Genomic DNA, 23,399 nt, shown 5'->3' on the forward strand with positions numbered 1-23,399 from the left:
CTGAGCTAGTTCGGCTATATGAACCCAAATACAGTGCAAGTAAGAGTCTCGCTCTGCCAGTCGGTGAGGATCGGGGTGCAGAGCCGCCCTATGTGGGGGACAACTCGTGGTGCGCTGAGATAAATGTGTGCCGATGGAAACACAAGTGGAGTCGTTTCACAGAGGCCCGTTTCTTTTGGATGAAGTTGCTGAATCCAACTTTATAGAGTAAGGGGTACAAGCAAGCATAACGTTACATCCAAGCTTTGAGCCACATATATAAGATATATTTCTGGATCCCGAAAAAGGAATTGGAAAAATCAACCAAAGCCCGTCCCACAAAACAGACGTCTGAGTAAATAAAATAGGAACAGTGTTTTATTTCCTTCCTTTTTTTTAACGTCACCTTAACGTTGGCAGTTTGTAGTGAAAGCGTAACGTAATGTTTAATTACTGAAAATAGTATCATACTTTGTCTTCTCAGTGGCAGCAACAAGCCCAGTGCATTCTGGATGATGCAGGTTTTCTACATTTCTCTAAAAAGGGAATACCACAGCCAATTTTCTCTGGTCATGTACCACCAAATAAAAAACAATAATTTGCACCTTTCTATTTCATACACTGCCTTGTTTTATGAAAAGACAATCTTTCCAGCAGTGAAATACTTCTTTATGATAAGATAAACTTCAGCTTTTCCACAAGGGGAAATCAAAGACAAATATGTGACATAGTAAATTTGTACTTTAATTGTGTGATTTAAAACCCTTGTTTTGAGTCAATTTAATCAGAACTGAGTGTGCAGTGTTTGGTTTCACAGGGCTGTAAAAGGTGTACCTTCTCCTGTACTCTTCTTCAATTTCAGTTTCAATTACTCTGTGAAGCAAGAAAATCGGCTGCCAACTGAACAATCACCTGCCAACTGGATACCAGAGCACTGAAAATGGCTCAAGTATCAAAGTTGGCGTGGCCTCTAGGTTTTTGTGACTTTGAAGTGCTACAAAAAAGGCTTTAGCTTCAAAGAGGATGCTCTCATGAACAATAAAGAATAGCAGCAAGATCTACTGATTATAGCCTAACTGACACTGGATATTTGAGGCTGTTACTGAAGTTTATATTTTGAAGTGTAAAAAAAGTAATAAATTGGCCGATAGCATTTTTTCTAAACATAGAAACATAGTATTATCAACCTTGATACAGATCCCTTATTAATTTATTCAAGGAATTGTGACAAAGAAAGATATTTTAAGTGTAAAAATAAACTTTTTATGTGCTTTATGTAATGATGACACTGTTTCTAAATGATCTCAAACCTAGTTTGGCATTTCTATACGGCCGGTTCTTGTTACTTATTGGCTAACATATACGTCACTGCCAGTATATCTGCGAAACACTACAATCAATTTGTATATTGATGCAGCTGACATGTATATTTAGTGGGGCATCAGGAGGTACTTTTCCAGTACTTGAGTATACACTGGATCTGTTTTGTTCCAAACTGACACTGACTATAATATTCAAAGTTACTGTAAGTACTGTGTATTGAATATGTGATGCGTCTTAAGTGGACCCACCAGACCTAGGACTTTATTAGAAATACTTTAGACTTGTTTATGATGTTTGAACCGGATCTGGCCTCTGCCTGCTAGTATGTCATTACTAAATGTTCTCTGCATAGCGCCTGGTGGCTGACTGAGCCACTGACTTGAGGGTGAGCCCTGCTCACTACCAAAATGGTGAGTGAATCTGAAGCAGTCATACCTCTTCCCTCGAGAGGACCTGCCCCATTTACAGGAAGTTATAGACTTGAGAGCTCATTATTCATAATAGCTGGATTGAGCCAGCACCATATGTAGCCTGGATCCGAACATGCAGCAAATGCGGCATATTGGAGTTCTGACGGGTTGAAAAATGAGAGTGTGAAGAAGGGCTCTGTATACTGCACACTCATCAAGCACACCAGCTAATCATTCTTTGATTCATCATGTGCAAAATAAGCACCAGCCTGACGTTATTACAGTGCTAGGTTGCTTAGAGCTTGTGATGGGGTTGTAGTATTTCTGCCATACAGAGAATGCACTGAAGGAGTTTTATCTACTCAACAAGATTTCTGTCGTTTCTGGTTGAAGAGATTACAGCAGTAACGGCAGTAATCACAGTCTCCCATTATTTGATCATATCACAGTTTCAGCTTGCCGTTAAAACTATGAAGCCATAAAGTAAACATGCCTCCATAAGACAAACAATTTTAACACTGGAGCAGATTAAGAGGAAACAAAAGGCAGGGACTCACTGCTGCAACACAGCTTGTCCTTGCATAGTTGGGAGACTGAGGATGCAGAGAAAAGCGGCTTTAATCAATTAGTGAGAAACGTGTCTGGCAGGGTCCTGCATTTTCAGTCTCCCCACGTCTCTTCCCTCCATATTAGCTTGCTTATTTAATGGTGAAAAGCACAGACCACTTTAATAGTTTATGCCTTTATCTTACTCCCAACTAATGCCTTAGTGGGGTGGGTTTTTTATATACTGATTTTGATTATGATATGCAAGGTAAGATATTTGGGGTACATTTCCTTTTTTTTCCATTTATTTGGTGTTTCATGCCCCGTCTTCTCTAAGACAGCAGATGGCTGAGAATGGAACTGAGAATGGAGCGAAAGAGGAAAGAAGACCTGAATAGAACTTGCTATCAAATAAAGTTTTATCCTGTGTGATTTCTTTCCACGGAGTTCTTCTGAGTTACAAGTCAGCTCTGCTGTTCAGCTTCTAGTAGCTCTGACCTAATCACCATCGCTTTTATAAAAATGTATGTCTCTCATTGTTTTCTTTCAGCTTACATAATGACACTCAGATGATACATGAAAGAAACTTATCATTTTCACCTCATCATTCCATGGAGCCAAAATTAGTGTTTTGCAAATAGTAACCAGTCGTATAACAAGAGATCTAAGATACATTTACTTATGTAGTAAATGTAACACTTAATTAATGCATTAAAAAAGAGATTATTATAATTATAATATTCCTGGATTTGTATTCTTCATATATCTGCACTTTATTAACCTAATATTATATTTGTCCATATGTTATTGCTATTATTGTTGTTTATGTCTACGTTTTCCATTGCTTGTCTATCTGTTCTGGGAGAAGGACTCCTCCTTTGTTCTATTTCTGATGTTTTTTTTTCCCTTTTTCTTCCTGCAACACAGATTGTAAATCCCTTTGAGGCAAATTTGTGATTTGCTTTTCAGCTTGGTTCATTGGGATTCTTGATGGTGCCAGCAGCCAGCGCCAGTGTTCATAAAACAAAGTCATGTATTGGCTAATAAATCAGCCAAAACCAATAATAGGCAAGTCAGCATCTACTCCCTACTATCACAATCCCTTCTACTCTGTTTCCCACCACCATCACTCGCTCTGGCAGTCTATATCATCAGAGGGAAGCTAATGATGATGGTTACATCCCACTTCTTCTGCTTCAAAGGCCTCTTCTATTGCCAACACGGTCAACATTGTGTTACAACATATCATTACTGATTGTCTGTGTATAGCCTTTGCACCTGAGAGAACAACATGAGACAATTGTAGCTGATTTGTCCTTGTCCGTGTGATAAAATAAACACTGCATACAACAGCTTTGTCTTATTGCTCAAAAACCTCAATAAACTCTCAAACTGATGTCAGGGTTTGAAGAGTGCCCTTGCAGAACTTTTCTATAATAATATATGCAATAGTTTGCCAGGGGTTTGTTACGTTAGCTTGCCTGCAATCTAGCAAAACATTTTGCAGTCCATCCATTCTCCATTCAACTATCCTGTTCAACATGCATTGGGAGAGGAGTGGGGAATAACATATAGAGACAAACACATTCACACCAAGAAACTATTCACAGTCTCCAGTTCACCTACAGTAACGTGCATGTTGTTGACCTTTTTAAAGGAAACAAGAGACCTTGGAGGAAACATATGCAGACATCCATATAAATACTTAACCATTCTTCAATTTCAAGTGGGCCTTGGTGAGAATACCTTCTAGGGCTCGTATGTGCTTGAAAAATATCTGGACTTACGTTTCAGAGAGGTTAAAGACCTTCTGGGAATCCCCACTCACAATGCGGTATGTGATCGGGTCGTTTTCTCTGTCCGTGGCCTGGGGAAGGAAAGGGAAAGCAGGATCTTTAAGATAAAATATTCCCATTAAAGTTGAGGGCTATGAGATATGACAGCTGAGCAACAAAGATGCTGGACTGGAGTGAAAGTGAGCATATTGTACGCTGGAGAGTGAAATGCTGCCTGAAACTACAATATACCTTAATGTATTAAATATGTCATTAAACAGTAGCATCATACTGAATGCCTCATTGAATTCCACATTTTCTTATCTGCATGTGCCGTGTGTGTGTGTGTGTGTGTGTGTGTGTGTGTGTGTGTGTGTGTGTGTGTGTGTGTGGGGTGTGTGTGTGTGTGTGTGTGTGTGTGTGTGTGGGGGGGGGGGGGGGGGGGGGGTATTGTTGGTTAGCGACTCACCTGCAGATTGAGCAGAATAGCTCCTATCCTCATGGCCTCGCTGACTTCCAGGTTGTAGGTGAGCAGAGGGAAGCGTGGGGGGCTCTGGTTGTTGGGAGGCAAAACCTCAATGTACACTGTAGTGATGGAGCTCCTGGTAGAAAGAAAAGCACACACCAGCCCACTTTACAACCTAGTAAAACATTTTCATCATATATCATTTGGATTGCAGAACAGAAGCAAACTCAACAAGTTTTGGTTTCATTCATTTTAAGTAGGATATCAAACACAAAACAGGCCTTGCATTCATGATTTTGTGGTTTGGCTTGTTCTCAGTTGTGCACATGCAAATGGGGCTGACTGTGTTCATTGTTTACTCATTCATTGTGTAAGACATCTTTTGTTCAAACTGATCATCTACAATGAAGGTACATTCATTGTAGATGATCTGATGAAGTGCAGTAACCATTCTGTGAAGTATATTGTGCCGTTATGTCAACCTGTAGCCTGTTGTAGCTTGTTTTAATCCTGGCCAGTTTAAATGTGTTGTGTTACTTGGTGAAATCAAAGAGGCCCTCAACCACAATGTCTCACACTTTGAGTTTGTCTGTTTTGTGTTAGATTAAGCAAGACCATCTGTTTTTAAAATCACAACAGCTTGTCAGAAATGTTATTTCTTTATAATTCAGCCCAGAGAAAACTTTCCATGTCACCCAGAATCTTGTGCATTACTATGAACATGTATTGAATTAAATAAGACTTGTAAACAACACATGCTGGTAGCTCCTCTGCAACCCTGAGGATGTGAGTTCTGAAGAACTAGAAGAAATCTGCTTTTTTATAAAAAAAAAAAGTAATGAACTGCACATCACACTGAAAGAAGACCCCTTCATTCTATTGATGGATAATTTATTTTTCAGTTTTCAAAGAAATCACACATCAGAAGAAAACTACTGTAAAATACCTTCTCTGGGTCTCTGGCGCATTGTCAGAGGCCCTGACAGTGAGTGCGTAAGATCGTCCCACAGTTAAAGTGACACCAGGCGCCACAGTGATGCGTCCAGTGCGATTAGTAATGATGAAATGTCCCTGGGCACCAGCCAGTATCTCATAGGTCACCAGACCATTCAGTCCCTCATCAGCATCTGCTGCTGTTAACTGGATGAATGGAGAGAAAGATGGAGATACACATTACAATATGTTGTTACTTCTATCCATACTTTGTAGTTTTGCAGGTGGAGTCCTGCACAGCTGATAGCTACATGCTTACTGAACCAGTCAAGCAGTAAATATTTCTCAGTAGGGGGTTGTGACTGACTTTAGTCAAGTTGCCAGCTCATAATAGAATCCATTTTGGTGCCCTATCATCAACTAATAGAAACATGACCTTTGTTTCTTGTGAAGATAGGAACAATTGGTTGGCATTTAGCTGAAAGTATACACACTACTGACTTGCAATCTGACCACTGTTTTTCAGCGGGTTGCAATATCCTCCCTCCTTGTGATTACAGTTTAAAGTTTATATTGGATGGAAGTAATTTCATGCTACCTTTCATATGAGATGAATTACAAAGATGTATAAATACATCTGCTAAAGATGAAGAAAGCCTATTATAAATATATATATATATATATATAATTTCTTGCACAGTCTGTTATGAAATGAATTAAGCAGCCACAATTTCATTCACGGCCATTATTTAGGGCATCCCGCTGCTTGTAATTATGAACCCTGGTGTAGTTGGCTTCTTATATTTAAGGCCTTGAAACTTTAATCCAAGCTGCCCAGACCTCCTTTTTCATGCTCCTGACGTTGGAGTAAAAGCTGTAGCATCAAATAAGCAGCAGCATTCTCCGGGGGCCTGCAGCTCTCATAAACTGCTTATAAAAATCGGTTAAGCGGTCATACCAGACACTGTGTGACCCCTGGCCTCATTTCAGGCAGGGCGAAACGGCTGATTTTGAAGACAGATCAAACTTGACCTTTTCAGGCTCTGACATTATTTTTGGAGAGGCTGTGCCGAGAGGACAGATCGACTGAAGGACGAAAAGATCATGCTCCAACTACTAAACAAGAGACAATGAAATGATCGCGCTCCACATTAATAGATATCGCAGAATGGGGTTATGGATTAACATTTTGACGACTGTGTGTGCATATACGTGTCTATGTGCCTTCGCATATTCGTATACGTGTCCTGTGCATGTGCATGAAAGCTTGCTTTAGTTGGTTTTAGAATGTGAATATGCAAAGATAAGATCAGACCTTTAAAGCCGGTGTTCTAATGAAATCAAACAAACAATGTTCCTAATACATAACATGCATCAAATTATACAAAATCCTGCTTTTAAAAAAATCCTTTTAATGCAATGGGAAAGATTGATAAATGGACTTCTTTGATGCCTACCAAAATTAATTCACGTCAGTCATGACAGCAGCTGTTCTGCAGGGTAAAAGGTTTCCCATGCCTGTGCGTTGTGGATGGAGAGAAACGGTCTCTCTGACTTGCCTGTCATGACTGCAGATGAGACCAAGGGAACTGTAATTGGGCCTCAGATCGTTGTAGTTATTAACTTTAAGAATGAAAGAATGTGTGTGTGTGAGAGATCCTATGCCGGGACTGGGACAAAGGCGGAGGCGAAAAGCAGAAATGGCAGAGCAAGAGAAGAAAGGCGAGAAAACGATTGTTGGATTGATTACCTGTAGTACCGTTTCCCCAGGCTGCATGTTTGTGAAGACCTCAACGCTGTAGGAGACCTCGGCAAACGTGGGCGTGTTGTCATTGGCATCAATGACCAGGATGTTGACAGTTACTGGGATACTCTGCTGGACGCCGTCTGATGCCACCATCTGTAAACACGAGAAAGAAAAATACATATTGTAGCGACAAGTAAACAAAGTCCGTCCGTTGAAATAAATTACAAAGAGTTGATTCTTTTTTCAGGCTTATTCCTTCAGGACTGTTTTGCTTTGATACGACAATGAGTCAAACTGCACCTTGTTTCTACCTGTGCCATTAAGTCACTTACACTTTGCCTTGGCATATGTTTATTTTCCAAACCCTTTGATTGGAAGTGCCTTTTAAAGAGATGAGAAGAGAGAGCTCCTACAGTATAAAGCCTGCCTAACGGACAGTTTGCAAACTGAGCAAACTGCATGTTCATTTGTCTTTGCCAGCTCTGATCTCAAGGACTTGGCGGGGAGAAAGAAAATGGACTAAGTTGAACAACAAATGAAGTGTAGGAACAACAACTGTGGCAGCAGCAAAAAATACATGTTTCTGTTGGGGAAATGGCTTTTCCACAAACATTTGCACTTAACGCTGAAATGGAAATTACGCGTCTTGCCGGTTATGCTGTACATCAGGAGGGTGCCTTCAGTGGCAGCTACACATTCACGGTGAAGGTGTTGTACAGAAACACATGATATCATACACGACAGCAGCTACTTTCCCTCCCATCAAACAGTGTCTCTGTTCTCCAGCCAGCCCCAGGAGAGAGATGCCAGACACTTTTTGGGAGCCAAGAGAGAAAACAGATTTGGATTCACTGAGTCATCACAACTGTATGTATAGACACTCCATACTTATACACATGCTGACACGTCCCTGCACAAACACTCACATACACATAACAAATGTCAAATGTCAAGCCTGCCTCCTCTTCCCTCTCTTCCTGTCTCTCACACACACAAACAGTAAGATATGACACAAAACCTAACAATCTTTGAAGGCTGATATTTATCTTAATTGGATCTGTGTGCTCTCTCTCCCTTCAGTCCAGGATACGCTGAATAATTATACAATTGATTTGATGCTAGCATTCATAACAAATTTCTCTCAATGACTGAAATAACACCATATTCAGAAAGCCAAAGCACAACATTTAAAGCCTCTATGCCGTTATCTTATAAACACTGTATTAACAAGCTTTTAGCAAGAACTCAGAAAGCATTGTATTCACATGTCATATCTGATAATATAGCCAATTAAGATTATTAACTCAAAATACCATGCCACAATTCAGCTAAAACCCATGCTGAGTAGACAACAAGTTAGTTCATCTTATTAGCTTGTGTAGCATTTGCTCTATAAAAATATGATTGATGAATCTCGTGTGCAAGCTGGATCGAACTCTATATATACACTATGTATGTACCAGTATTACATTTTCACGATTATTGTGGGCAAAAATATCACGGACGTTATCATAATTATAATAATCAAACTTTCCAGAAAAACTGTCATTAGTGCCAAAATACAGAAACATTACTTCACACCGGGACTGCCTTGTGGTTAGTTGGAATTGTATATTGCAGATTTGTTGGACTTTGCAAAAGAACATCAAATACAGTTACAACACCACGGTTGGACAGTTGACTGGGAATTACTTTGAATGCAGCACGTTTTAAAACACGTTTATGGTCCAACACACCTGTCTATAAGACAATCTGCAAGGCCTTTGTAGTTAGGTGCGTAATAGTTGAAATCTTTTTTGAAAAGGCACCCAGAACATGGTAACAGCGAAGGACAGCGACACAGCTATAGTGGGCTCTAGCACCGACTCCTCTTCACACCATCTCTGCATTACTACTAACAGTTGGCATAGCAGGTCAAGGCCTCAGTAGCTAATGCCTGGTTCACTGATCCTGCTTTAGTCACTGTCTCTGCTTCACCAGAAAAAGGTGGAAAAACTGCTTTTTAAGTCAGGAGCGTGCTGCTCTGTTCATAGTGCCCTCTGAAAACTGCAAAGCGGAGGCACACTGTCAGCTCTCACTGCTTTGTGTAGTCAGAATGTATCCTGACCTTAAATGAAACAAAACCGGCATTTAAGATCCTCATACCCCAAACAGGAGATAAAAACACTCTATAATAAACATGAATGGAGGTTGTAAACAGATAAACAAACCTGGGCACATCAACCATCCACACACACGGTAAACATATCGTACCTGCATAAATCCTTATGTCCAAACCAACAAATCCAAACGTAGCATTACATCTGAATGTACAGTGATCTGAACCCTCCCTGTTCAGAAACTGCTGCACACTCCAGGGAACCATTCCCACAGAGCTCGCTGTTGGTTTGCTGATGCTCTCTAAACCAGATGAATACCCCTGGATGTAAGGACCTACTGTATTTCACAAGATGCTGAGCAGCAGCGCAGAATTAAGTCACTTTGGTGAACCAGGCTGCTGACATCAATGTAACAGCAGTAAAAAAGAAACTTAAACAAGCCCACTAAAAACACCATACAGCAAGAAGATTAATAAAACATTATAAAGATTAAGTAACCCACTACAGAACCCTAATGGAACATGAAGGTTTAGCTGCAGAGTTCAGTGAGATTGAACCATCTCATATATCAAAGGATTAGAGCGTTCCCACCAAATACACTCTTTATATGTCGCTATAAACAAATAGTTTGACATGTTGGGAAAACACCCATTCGCCTTCTTGCCAAGAGTTAGTTTAGAGATGTGTGTTGATGAGTGTTTAAATTATCTGTAACCACGTTTTACTTTTTACTGTATAACGTGTAGATACGGTACGACTGACATTTGCATCACAAGCAAATAGATAAACAGAAGCCAGTTAAGAATCACATTCATCAATTTGACAGGACAAACAGAAATGTGCTGCAAATACTGAAGACACAAGCAAATAGAGAAACCCTTCACAACATTAGAACTAAGTTACAACAAAATGTAAGTTTCCTGGGGAAGCTAAAAAACTGGTAAGAAAGCTAGTACTTATTTAACAGGCTAAAGATAAATAATTAAACATTTCTAATATTATATAAATCATACAGTCAAAATGTTGGAACTAAAATATACATGTAAGCTCATGTTTTTAATTAATTTAAAAATGAATTGATCAGTTTTTAATGTTGGTCAGACATTTTGTTGTTGTTCGTTGTGTTCTGTACAACTTGCTTTGTTTGTGTTTTCTGTACTTGCAGCATATTTCTTTATGGCCTATATTTGCTGTCAAACTGGAGAATGTGATTTAGTTGCATTTCATTTTCTCTTTGCGTTGTCAAACTGGCGAAGATGGGTTCTTCATTTGCTTGTGCTTAGTTTATAGAAATTAGTTAAATTACGTAAGATCATTTTTTATCCAACTGAAAGTATAAAACTATCGAGGTCTGATGTGCCTTTGGTTTACCTTTTGATGGAAATTTGTAAATTCAAGTGAACAGACTGTTTACCTTCACTGCTATTTGACTCTTGATAAAGGTCATATTGTTCTAAAAGTGTCAGGTCAGCTTTGTATCTCCAGGTGCCTCTTGGTATAGAGCTAACCTGAGACTTTTAATATACACAGATAGGAGATGTAGGTCGAAGGGCTGTAGTGTTGCAGATAGCTTCCACTGAGTCCGAGGCCTACCGTGAAGGTATAGGCCATCTGCTTCTCCCGGTCCACAGGTTTGATGAGCCTCAGGTAGCGGATCATCCCAGTTGGGGTCAGGCTGAAGATCGCGGCGTAGTCATCCAGGGTAATCTTCACCATGGGGTCTTTCGTCTTCCAACAGAAAGATATACAAAAAGAAATGCATTACCATAGTGACATGAGTGTTTCATCATTTTTCCAAGGCTGCAGCTGTGGGGCTGAGAAAACCATCAAACAGTACATTTTGATCTGCCAAAGAGTTGAAAAAGTAATCTACTGGCAAGTTTCTCATCAGTCTTTAGAATACAGTGGAGAAAGAGCGAAGGACGGGAACCAGAAACCAATGTATTTTTAACATGACAGTCTCAATAAAAAAAGACACGAGGAAATTACTTCTGCTAAAACAACATACACCCATTATAGCCTCTGCTCCTTTTTAGGAAAAAATATCGTCCACATTAAGCAGTCGCTAAAAGGTTTGAGTTATAAAGCTTTTGTAACATTTTCATATAACGTTTTTAAAAAGAGACATTTGCTTAAGATGTGTCATAACTGCGGTTGTTGGATTGTGTTAACAAATAAACCTTGAGTCCACTGTGGTCCATTGCTGCGAGTCGGCTTCGATTCACATCGATCAATGAGTCCTCTTAAGAGAGTTTGGTAAACATCAGGACCGGGTGGCTTATTGATTTTTGTTATCTCTGTTTCCACTCCACTTTGATTTGTTAATCTTCTCCGAAGACAGAGTAAAGGGATATTTTGAAAGATGAACTAGAGGTAGCAGTCATTTGTTTTGACTGTGTGTGTGACTGTTTGCTTCGACCCATTCAAATATAAATCTATCAGTGCAGTCAGGGTAGAAGGGAATTCAATGTGTTCTCCACTGTGGCTGTTGAAACGCACACAAACATGCACCCACACAATCACACCGTTTGTTAAATGTGTCAAACAAATGTTTCAAAACACCCACTTTATCCAATTACACACCCAACAATCAATTCATAAAATAACAATACAAATATTGTGAAAGAGCAAAGTTGGTACTCAAAGAGAATCATTGTATAACTTTTTACTGAGGAAACTGCAGAAACCACAGCAAAACATTCATCTGCATATAAAGATGATCAACACAGCACAGCAAAACACTCCAAACACACACTCCCATTAGGATACAAATGTCAGTGCATCAGCTAGATTAATCTACACACACTCATCATTACCGGAGAGCCGCGGAGCATTTAATACACCGTTTATAAAATTTCAAAACAACAGAAAACATATCATTTCTGATGTTGCGAACACACTGAAAAGCTCACAAATTGTTGTTTAGGATGTCTCCAGCAGTGATGAGTGCACTCAGTTTGTTTTTACTTTTTGCAAAGTGATGCATGAATTAAAAGTAGGGATGTCCCGAGTCAATTTGCAAAGTGTGAATCAAGCTGATCAAGGCTTTTTAAATGGATCCGCAGTGGCGAAGTAAAGCCGATCCACTTATGATCCTTTGTTTATAGAAACTTATTGTGCTCCAGGTATGCCTATGCTTTTGTTAATATATTGTTTAACTCCACTTCTATCTTGTTAGTTTTCTTTATCTTTATTTAAGTAGTTTTGGACTTATTAGAAAGAAAGAGAGATAAAAACAATATTGTCAAATTTGTTTGCACTTTTCTGTAATCTACAGAGTGAAGTAATCAGTCAGTCTCATACTTTTAAGTTAATACTGATACTGCAATGGACAGTGATCATCATGTCCATCTCCATACAATTATATTAATGATAATATAATAATAATAGTTGGATTTCTAATGCATCCACTTCCTCAGTAACATCCACCTTTGCAGGTCAAGTGAACCCAACTCTGAGCTGATTACCTCCCGGGCTGCAATCGACTACTCTCTCTACTTTTGAGGCAACCTGCAGCTCATCTCTAACATTCCCAATGGTTTTATAAACTCCTGTCGTCGTCCTCCTCCAATCAGAAGTGGCCTAAGGCGACTGCTTATACGCCCACTAACAACAAATATTTGAAACTGAACTGAAGCTCAACTTAGAAAATTCACATCAGAAATCAAATCGCAATCGTTATATCAGTCTCAATTAAATATTTTCCCAAAATTGCTCAGCCTCAGGAAAGAACTTGATCGGGACATCCCTAAATCACACTCTGTGTGTGTGTGTATGTGCCATTGCACCTAAAAGCAACCCCCTTTACCTACAGGTGTATCACCAGGAGCCAGCTACAACAAGGAGAAAAATACAGCAGGAGAATGACTCATGAATGTGTGTGTTACTTTTTGATTGCACAACAAAAACACATGGATAAATGTGGACCTTTAATCAATATTCAATCAATGCACTACAAGCGCTTCGTGTTTGTATGCACACATGCAGGGGTGGACATGTGTAAAGTGTAGGCAAGAGTGAGCATAGCCGGATAAAGGCTCTTTCTTTCTACCTCCTCAATGTCATTATCCAGAGCGATGATTCCCAGTGGGGCAGTGAGGTTGGCACTGGCTGAGATAGTCGTACCCACTGGGGAGGACTCACTCACATAGCCCTGATAGGTGACAAACTGGAAATATGGTGCCTGGTTGTTCTCATCCAGGATTTCGATAATGAGGTCGGCATAAGCTGGGAGGGGGTGACCGTTGTCCTGTTCAGCCTGAAATGAAAAAAAGAGAGAGTAAAAGTCAAATACCAACAAGCCAAGGAAGTCTTTATTTACTGCTGGAAAATGTATTAGGAAGTACTAATAAGGAGTTGGATGATGAAACTTATGCTCTCCAAACTCTTACGCAGGCACAGGGACAGAAAGCCATAATTTCTCTGAATGTCATTTTAATTACAAAAAGCTACATTGACTAAATTTAATCAAGTGTCCACTTTGGATTAGGCCTTAGTAATTACCAGAGCACTTAACGCAAATCCCATCATTTGTCGGGCAGAGGCAGTAATTGGTAGCTCTTGCTACACCGTTGAGTGGGTGACCAGTGATAGAAGGAGGCTCAATAGAAATATTACCCACGGAAGTCAGTGCCAGAATTGACTAATAAACGAGGGTACTAGCACTTGTTTCCAGAGTGGTCTTTCTCCAATAACTCAACTGAGCTGAATGCTGTGCGTTTCCATACAGTGTCTCTGTTTTGCCTGAAAGCTTGAGTGAACCATGGAACAGTCTGATATGACAAAATCACAGCTGACACCTCTTCATCTCTTCCGCACGTTAATATCTTTCTCCAAAAACTGACATTCGGCGCTCAACTGTGGAACACAACTCATTTAAATGTCACATTGCAAGTTGATATAAATAGTAAGATTGAAATTGCTCAATCAGGGAAGAGTCGGTTCATGACAAAACCACCAATGTTCTCCAAGATATACTACATGTAATCAATATAATTTCTAAATCTATAAAATATTACAAAATACTGGAACAGGCAGGGTCACTGGACTACTAAATGTTACAAATCAGCTTAATAAATTCCCAGAGATGAAATGTTGACTCACCTGCATCCAAAACCAGTTTGTATTTGTGTCACGTTCAGTGGAACACGAACCAAACTGTATCGCACAATCATCAAAACATAAACAGTCGCTTCCCCTCATTTTCCAGCACAGTTGGTGACATGACTGCTTAAGTAGCTCAGTACATTACCACAAATCAAAATGTGTGTCGTCCCAGCTTTTCAAACTGTAAAAAAACCTGAAGAGGCTGCACTTTAACCCAAGTTGTGTCTTAAACCAGCCCAGTGAGAGCAGACCAGATGAATGTGGTCTGGCCAGGCTGTCACTGCAATCTTTTCCCTCAGCACATATGTCACTATTGGCTCCCACACTGGGATGCTTCATAAACATTAAGGCTTTGAAAATACAGATGGAGAGGGGGAGTGAGGCGACATCAGTTTAATCCATGACCTGGAACAGATTCTGCACATTAGCTCGATTTCACTGGGCTTGTGTTGCAGAGAACCGATTGCAACAGGAGAATATAGTTCTACAGCTAAACGGTAAAGTGCTGGGGCCAAAAGAAAAAAAACCCTCTGTATCTTCTTGTCTTGTGTGTATATCATATAATTGCAGAGCCCTGCTCCACTCTTTTGCAGTTTTGGCACATCAAGTTGAGTTTCACTCCATTTCATATTTTTATTGGCATCGCTAGATTATGCAAGACTCCCTTCTCCAAACATCTTCTACCTTTTCCCCTTATCTGAGTGATAATAAAGAACACCCACACTGCACTGACCTAAAGATCCAATCTGCTCACACAAACACCGGACGAGAAAGTGGTGTCATTGACGGACAAAGTGTGTGCGCTTGGCTGTTCTCGGCTGTTTTTCTCGACATTGACACACACATTTTTGTCTGAGAGAGAAAAGACGGGATGTAGGTCTACAGTGTTCCCTGGTGAATCGGCTCTTTAGCGGTGTCCCTATATCAGGGAGGCAGTGCTAAATGACCTGCGCTCCACCGATTCAACACAGAAACCTGGAGGAGATTCACTGCTTCTAAAAGTCATTGTTTATTAGCCTTGATTCCTGTCCTGACTCCATCATTCTGAGAGTGTCATACTGGATCTCTCTTTTCTCTATTTCTCAATCTGCCTTTGTCACTTGTCTTCATTTCATCCCAGTCATTCTGATCAATCATGACTTTTGAAGAACAACAGATATGTTTTCTTAAATATGCTTGAGATACTGCAGCTCATTCCATCACTTTTTTTTATCTCCTAAAGCATTAGCTATGTGCACCACATACTGTGCTGCATCAGAGCACTCTCAAGATACCAAAGTCTAATTCTCCCTTCCCTGCCCCTTGGAGTCCTTGAGCAACGATTCTGCCGCGTCTTTATGACTGAGGTAGATAAGGCTCCTACAGTGCCTCCTCCACACACATCTCTCCATCTATCTTGGTGTTTTCCTGCTCCCCCTTTGAACTGTCTCCATTCCCCTAGCTATGCACAATCCTCCCGAAGACATGCAAAATGCCTCTCATATGATCAGTCGCCCTTTGCCTTCTTCCTCTTGTGGAAATCAGCTCTGCCTCTCATCTCTTTGCTCCCCAGCTATTCCAGTAAACAGCAGGTTACACAGCGCTCAGAGGTGTCTAGAGGTTAGTGATGGCTGGATGGAAAGTTCATCTGCACTGCTGCTCTGCACCAGCAGCAACGAGGCAATCCCCGACTCCGCTCTAAATTAGGATTCAGGAAAGTGCAGCAGACCATCCTCCTGCTAAATCCATAAATCATAAAATCTTTTTCACCCCCCAAATCTCCAAAGCAGCTAAAGATAAGGTTAATGGCCTTCAGGACTGAGGTTATCTGGGGTGGAGAGGGTGCATGCTTAAGTTTTCGCGATATAAGTTAAACTTGATGTGGCACAAGCATATTAGTACGGAATTAAGGTGTTTCATAAAACTTTGCTTACCTAATGCAGAGGCAGCAGGAGAACCAATATTTTACCTGAACCCTGATGAAGACAATCAAGCTCCATCTGGTTCAGTAAATGCAGGGTTCATTCACATTTTGGCCAATGGATTTCCATGACTTTAAAAATGTTCTGTTTTTTTCATTTTTAGCTATTTCTATCTATGCTTGAATAGTATAGGTGATGTCCTGTGACCTTTGACAAAATAAAACTAGCACTGGTTCAGAATTGTAATGTTTACCTTGATGATGAGAGTGAACCTTTGATACAAATCCCTGCTGATAGGTTGCAGGACACGCAGCTCTGCAGTCGTTCTATTCAGGGAGAAATACTCTGGATATGTGACTGGATGACCTGCAATAAAGAATAGAAATATTCACAGTTTTGGATTCAGTGCACTTTATGATAGCATCAAGAACAGCCGAATGAATATCCCAAAGTCAAGTCACGGCTTCCCGACTGAGCCAAAGAACATCAAATGTGTAAAATCAATCAGGATGAACCTACCAACCAGGATGTAATAAAGAATTATAGGTCTGTCTGATGGAGGCTGTATGTTTCTGTCCATGTCCACGGCCCGAATTGCAGGGGTCACATTGAGTGGGTTCAGTTTGCTCTGCAACAAGAGGAGGGGGAGTCAGTCAACAACACAGCAAGACAATCAGATGCAAACCTGTTTATTTTCTGTTGACTGTGAAGTTGTAGCCCACAATTGCACAGATATGGTCTCCTATGAGAGCATGATTGTGCAGAGACAGACATTTCGGTGTGTTATGAAACGTAAAATTCCACTTGGATGGGATATCATCAGCCCTGAAAAACATATTGTGTGGGGTATATATATCAATATTTTGGCTGCTGTATAATCTTATCTGACGTGTTGTATATCGCTTGCAACTGTGCTCCTCCGAATGAAAACATCTCTATAGAGAAGCTTCCCTGGACTCTCTTCCTGGCCCATTAAACTGTTTTCTGCTTTTGAAGGGGATGAGAGGAGCTGCTGCAATTGGGCATCTTTGAAGACTGAATACTAAGACTTTTAAAAGAAACAAAGAGAATATTTCTGATAGAGATGCACTTATACCGATACTGATATCTCAAATAGCTGAATCGGGTAGAGGTGACAATGGGCCGATTGCTGGTATCAGATATCAATAATTTAATAAATAACATTTCAGTTAATTTATACCGATGTATTTACTTGTTGTAGTTTGTTTTACAAAGTTAGAAAAGCAATGTTTAATCAAGCCTGATGTTGCCTTACACATATATCTGCCGATGCCTGAGCTTTGAAATAGTTGGATCGGTGCATCCCTTCTTTCTGATATCCAATTAAAGAACCAAATTCCAGATGTAGGCCAGTAAACATTTTTAGCACACTAGCCAATTATTAGGATATTTGATTAACAAGCCAGTGCTAAGACATATTTCTCATTTCTGCATATTTTGAAAATGCATAACAGAGTTGCACATTGAGGATAATCTGTTGTGGTGCTGCAGGCCACTTTTCTGCTCATGCATACTCAGACGTCATCAGCACTAATTGCCCAGCTCTGTCTCTACACTTTTGCACCAACATATGGCTAAGTGGGAATGCGTTTAGCACATCACATTTAAGAATACCTCTCCTCATGCAAAATGCCTCAATATGGCTGATACAGTATGCGCGAGTATGCTAGGAGGCCTGCACTACACTTCCTTAGCATAGACAGGCACATGGCTAACAGCTCTTTGGCAGGAAGAATCCCTCCCTGAGGGGGCACATTTATATCCCTCAGCTCTGGAGTAATCCTTACACCCCTCCCTAACCAGCCCTCTCGCTTTTACAATGTCTGGAGGTGCGCTAAATCAAATCCCCCTAGCTCTGCACAATGATGATTAGCTATAATACCCTCCTCCAGCAGTCATTATCAAGGGGACTCCAGAGCCTATATTATATCCCCCCAGGGCAAAAAATAAATACAGATCAACTTAATAATGCCTGTCTAGCCATTGTGATTAATTACAATACACTCATCAATTATGAGAAGACAAATCTCCCCGTGGACAGATATGTTAGCATAATGGTTACACTGCAGAATGGAAAAAAATCAGAGACCAGCAAAAAACTGAAAACTGCAAAGTTATGAAATTAAACACTGTTTAAGGAAAGTAAAAGAAGACTGTTATGATACAGACTTAAGAAACAGACATTTTGGAAAAACTCTAAATGTAAAGAGGAGACATCCTATCGAGAGTAATACAACTGTATACATACATTAAAGGGATGTAATAGTGTAACATCAGACTTTATTGGCGTGAAGCTTGGGCAGGATGAAACCATGCAGTGTTTCCAGGGGAAAAGCAGGAAGACAGGGAAAAAGGGCAACATTTTCTCACACTAATGAAAAAGCTTTGGTTTGTGCACCCGGTGCTCTTAGATCCTGCATACTTAGCAGTCTGCAAACCTTTTATCATAAATTATACATTACATGGGCAAACTCTGAATGGAAAATCTGGACAAACAACTGTGACGCACTGTGGCAGCTCCCCTTCTCTCTCTGTAGCTCACAATCTACAACCTTTCATTTTCTTAACCAATCCAAATAGCTTCCGTTGTGTCATTATTGCAGGCTTCTGTGTTAGTCAATCTTTCTCTGTCTCAGTTCAATTATATATGTTTGACACATGTCAACCCATACACTTTACCCATGCTTGATGCAGTCTTTCCCCAATATTGCTTCAGAGCAGAATTCTCAGCTATGTTCATCCTACAGTTTCATCACAATTCAGTTCGTGGTGCTAATCAAACTATAAATTAGTTTCTCAAGCTCCAATTGACAAAAAGAACAAAAGAACTTGTCACTTATTTGTAAAGCAAGCAATTCTACATATTCGGAAAATGCTCTGATGTCACAATAATAATTTTACATTATTAACAACATATACTCAGTTTGTTGTTAATGTGAAAGTATTATTTTATAGTTATAGTAATTATTTTCTCTGTTTCAAGCAGTATACAATATTGTAACGACTGCAACAAACTCGCAAACCTTCCTGCTTTGAAGACACTGCAATGCCAACCTCAATCCACTACAGTCCAGTAAATCCAATCAAATCCAATCCAGACTTCTCCAGTCCAATCCAATTCAATCCAGTCCACTTGTCTAATGTAGTCTAGAGTCTAGACTGCTGATGACGACTGTGTAATACAGTTAAAAAAGCGAGTAAGTAGACTTTTAGTTGAGATTGTTTGTCAACTGCTGTTCCCAAGTTAAGGCTGGGCAATATGGAGAAAATCTAATTTCACAATATATTTGACCAAATACCTCGTTACGATATTGGGACGATATTGTAGGGTTGACCGATGGTGCTTTCACAAAATATCTACACAATGAGATTCTTGATAAATAATTATTAGTGATGTGGAAATAATGGCAATGAAGTGAGTTAAGTTCAGAAAATACATCACTTTACTGTAATGCAGCCTTTAAAACTAGGAATAAACAACACTTTTTTGCCATTTTACAAAATCCAAAATCTATGACGATATCTAGAATATTATATGGATATAATATATTGCTGTATTGCCCAGCCCTAATTAAAGATCAAGAATAAACTGTCAAACTCTTAACTTATATAAGAAGTCCTTGAGGTGCTCTGAATAATGTAAAGTCTACACATCTATAGTTCCATGTCAGCTGATCAGACTCCATCTTCTGATGAAGGCAATGTGATATGATAGAAACCTCCAGAACAGTGCTCAGATGACCTTGATGTAAGATTGTTTTAAGTCTAGTCAAGTCAAATACAATAATTCAGCACAATCTAGTTCAGTTAATATCACGTCAGATCTTGTAATACATAGAAATACACAATTGATATAGATGTCTATAGACATAGATAAACTGTTTATAGATATACATATAATTTATATTGGTGCACCACCTCAGACTCAGCTCCCTTTCTATTTTTCTTGCTTCTGTGAATTCCAGTAGGGTTTGGCTGTCATCCCAGGTCAACTCAGCCTTCAGCTCTAATTGCTGGTCTAACAGACCAGAAAATGCCCCTGGAATAACCATGCTGAGACACAACAGCAAAGCTTACTCTGCCTACATGTGAGGAGGCAAAAACAAGGTGTAAGCGGACAATTAGGCTTCTTAACATGCTGGCATAGTTGATTATTTGTAGTACAAATGTATCACAAATCTGAATCTATGTGGCGCACGCACACGCGGGACGACTGGAGATAAAAATACAAACATGCACAGACCAATAACAGGAGGAATTCTCTTAAAATGACCTTGTGGAACAGCAGCGTGTTCACAGTTGCCTGTCTGCCTGGTTCTTACCGGTTCAGTGAATTCAGGGATAGCAACACGGTAGGTGAGGGGGTTGCAGTCACGGGTGTTGTTCACCAAAATGCACGGCAGGAACATGGGGCCCAGGTCATCTCCGTCCAGAACGTCCACAGTCAGAGTCGTGGTAGCAGTTCGTCTGTTGGGGGGGTATGGAGCGCGGTCCTGGAAAATGAAGAAAACATTTTCAATTTCAATCTTCAAACTCCCAGACGATTTTTTGATTTGTGCACCGGAAATACACACTGCTCGAGCTAAAATCAATATCACATTTTAAAACCATGACAGATCTCTGCAGCTGTTCTTGAGCATATATTACAGTTGTTTGCCATTGTGTAAGCTCACAGTCATACATTCATAGTTTTTCTTTCTCATTTGTCTGGCTTCAGGAAAGGGTACTGGAACACATTTCCTTATGCTTTAAGTAGAACATGATTGAAATATTTTCTGCAGTCGAAAAAAAAAAAAGAAAAATCATTTTTGAATGTGCTGTTTTGACAGCAGACAATCATCACTTCTAAATAACCCATTTGTTATCTCAATGCAATAAGGAAAACTTGTTTATATAAGATAGAATAATACACAATTTGAAAAATAGGTCGTAGGAGCGTTTTGACATAAAACACCTAAACAAATGGCTTTTTTTTACTACAATATAAATTAGATGTTAAAGCATCATGTTAAATGTTATAAGTTAGCTAAATTTGCTTAATGTTTTGCTACATAATAAATGTATGTGTTTTTAAATGTAAGTGATGTTATGATGCAAATATTAAACCTAACATCAGACCATTTCAAACCAGATAGAACAATACAACTCCATATTCTACTTAAACTCATTCTAATGAAATAATAATTGCCAAATAAACATAGCAGCTATCATTAAAGGTTGCCCCCTGTTGTACTGCTGCTTCCCAGAGTTGTACCCTGAGAAGTGAGCAGCACGGCACTTCAAAGATTTGCACTGTTAGTGTAATTGAACTCTTGACACAAGCAGCACAGAGTTCTAGTAAATACCATGTCTTCTTTCTTTCTCTACTCTGACGTGCTCTTGCAAAGAGAAAATAAAAATCTCCCTGGAGGACCTCTTGCCAGAGTAAAGGGATGAGTCTTTTGCTCCCTCATGCAGGGAATGGAGAGAATAGAAGATTGGTTAACTGCTAAATGCTTATCTGTCCTGCAGTGCTTCCTTTTTATAGTATAGGGTGGTGTAATATTCTACCACTGCTTGTTAAGGTAAATGATTATGTTATCAGTGACTGGGAAGTGATTATGATGATGTCAATTTTGATAACTGTTGCCTTTGTTTTTTTGTGAAGAAAGGTTCTGTATATTGAGACTCACGGCTTTCAATCAATAAGGTTCGGAAACATCCAACACTGTTTATATAGAAACAGGGAACTCTTAAATCCCAGCCTGGGTGTTTGTCTAATTGAAGTCAAATTCTTGGCCAGTGGCTTTGCGGTAGCTCTTGGTCAACAGACATTTACTGCCTAGTGGCTTAGGGTAAGGACTAGAAAAAGAGAATAAAAGTGCCTGCATTATAACTCATACTGACATCATTAGGATTGCTTGTTTTACATTATTCTAGTAGACATGTTGCCCCGTGAGAGTGTAAAATCCATAATCCAAGTAAAATCCATAATTATACATCCATAATTAATTCTGATTTGCAAAAATGCTCTGGAAAATACATACTACCAACAGTTATCACAGAATGTGTCAAAGACAGCTTCAATCCCTTTTACTGAAAAAAATAAGTGAGTAGTAATGAAAGCATTGAGGGTTCAATCATCTCTGCTTGATATCGCTGAGCGTGAGCGATTTCTGAATTAGTACTAGTTAAATGGGAGTTAAAAATCTTGTTTGTGTGATTCCCTTACACTGAATGCCAACTGAGAAATCTCTAATTACTTTGTGTTAATATGTGTAAAAGAAACAAGAATCCAACTTATGACTGGTAAAACTAATAAAAAAGAAAAAGGAGGATTTGCTTAATGATGACCACATTTCTGGGAAAAAAGAAAATATATGCCAGGTCTTGCTTTAAAAGTTAACTCAGGAATATAAATTATGCAGCATATTGACTTGAACTAATTGAAGCAGCAAACTATTGACCTCATGTTAATAACATCCACTCCCTAAAATAACTGAAAGATCTGAAATATGGTGGAAACACTGTTACTCTCTTAGGCCAAGAAAAAAAAGAGGACCTTAAGTGATTCAATTCCTCGCTTCAAATGAAAATTTGTGAATACAGCCACGGCTACTGAATAAAAAGGGAATCTTGAGATATTTGTGTATTTGCAAGTGAGTTCTTTCACTTAAAATCAGAGTCTATTTATATTTGTTGACATTGAGCACTTACTAGTCTTATCACTAGATTAATCAAAAGTCACTTACATTGGCTTGGACCAAAACCAGGTAGCGAGTTCTCTCCTCATAGTTTAGCCTCTCTGCCAGAATAATGTGTCCTGAAAGGGTGTTTGCAACACTGACTGTTCTGTTTGATGTCTGAAAGAAAAAGAGAGTCAATATGATTAGACAGGAAGAAAGGTGGATGTGAGCAATAAGTCATGACTCTTGAAGAAATGTACAATGGTGTAGAGGGTGTTTATCATGGCGTGACTCGTCCATATACCGGGTCATTGGGGTTGTAAAGGATGCCGTATTCTATATGTCCGTTGGGCCCATCGTCAATGTCCGTAGCTCCATTATTTCCTGAGAAGCCAGTGAAAATGGTCGTTCCAACTGGTGTGAGCTAC

The 23,399-nt window shown here is 39.5% G+C and overlaps 1 protein-coding gene across 1 annotated transcript in view; it reads right to left on the reverse strand.

Annotated features, from left to right (window-relative positions):
- LOC137880129 (protocadherin-15-like) overlaps positions 1-23,399 on the reverse strand; it is a 200,535-nt gene that overhangs the window by 73,579 nt on the left and 103,557 nt on the right. The window contains exons 8-18 of the mRNA XM_068721280.1: positions 23,276-23,395; positions 23,038-23,148; positions 20,629-20,799; positions 16,805-16,913; positions 16,539-16,651; positions 13,330-13,536; positions 10,872-11,006; positions 7,183-7,332; positions 5,446-5,639; positions 4,503-4,635; positions 4,046-4,125 (exon numbers count right to left, since the gene is read on the reverse strand). Of these exons, the coding sequence (XP_068577381.1) occupies positions 4,046-4,125; positions 4,503-4,635; positions 5,446-5,639; positions 7,183-7,332; positions 10,872-11,006; positions 13,330-13,536; positions 16,539-16,651; positions 16,805-16,913; positions 20,629-20,799; positions 23,038-23,148; positions 23,276-23,395 (1,523 nt within the window). The remainder of the gene's footprint in view (positions 1-4,045; positions 4,126-4,502; positions 4,636-5,445; positions 5,640-7,182; positions 7,333-10,871; positions 11,007-13,329; positions 13,537-16,538; positions 16,652-16,804; positions 16,914-20,628; positions 20,800-23,037; positions 23,149-23,275; positions 23,396-23,399) is intronic.

The sequence above is a fragment of the Cebidichthys violaceus genome, unplaced genomic scaffold, assembly GCF_023349555.1.
Source record: "Cebidichthys violaceus isolate CVI_PGR_0920_01 unplaced genomic scaffold, fCebVio1.0.p SCAF_10, whole genome shotgun sequence".
Taxonomy (NCBI): domain Eukaryota; kingdom Metazoa; phylum Chordata; class Actinopteri; order Perciformes; family Stichaeidae; genus Cebidichthys; species Cebidichthys violaceus.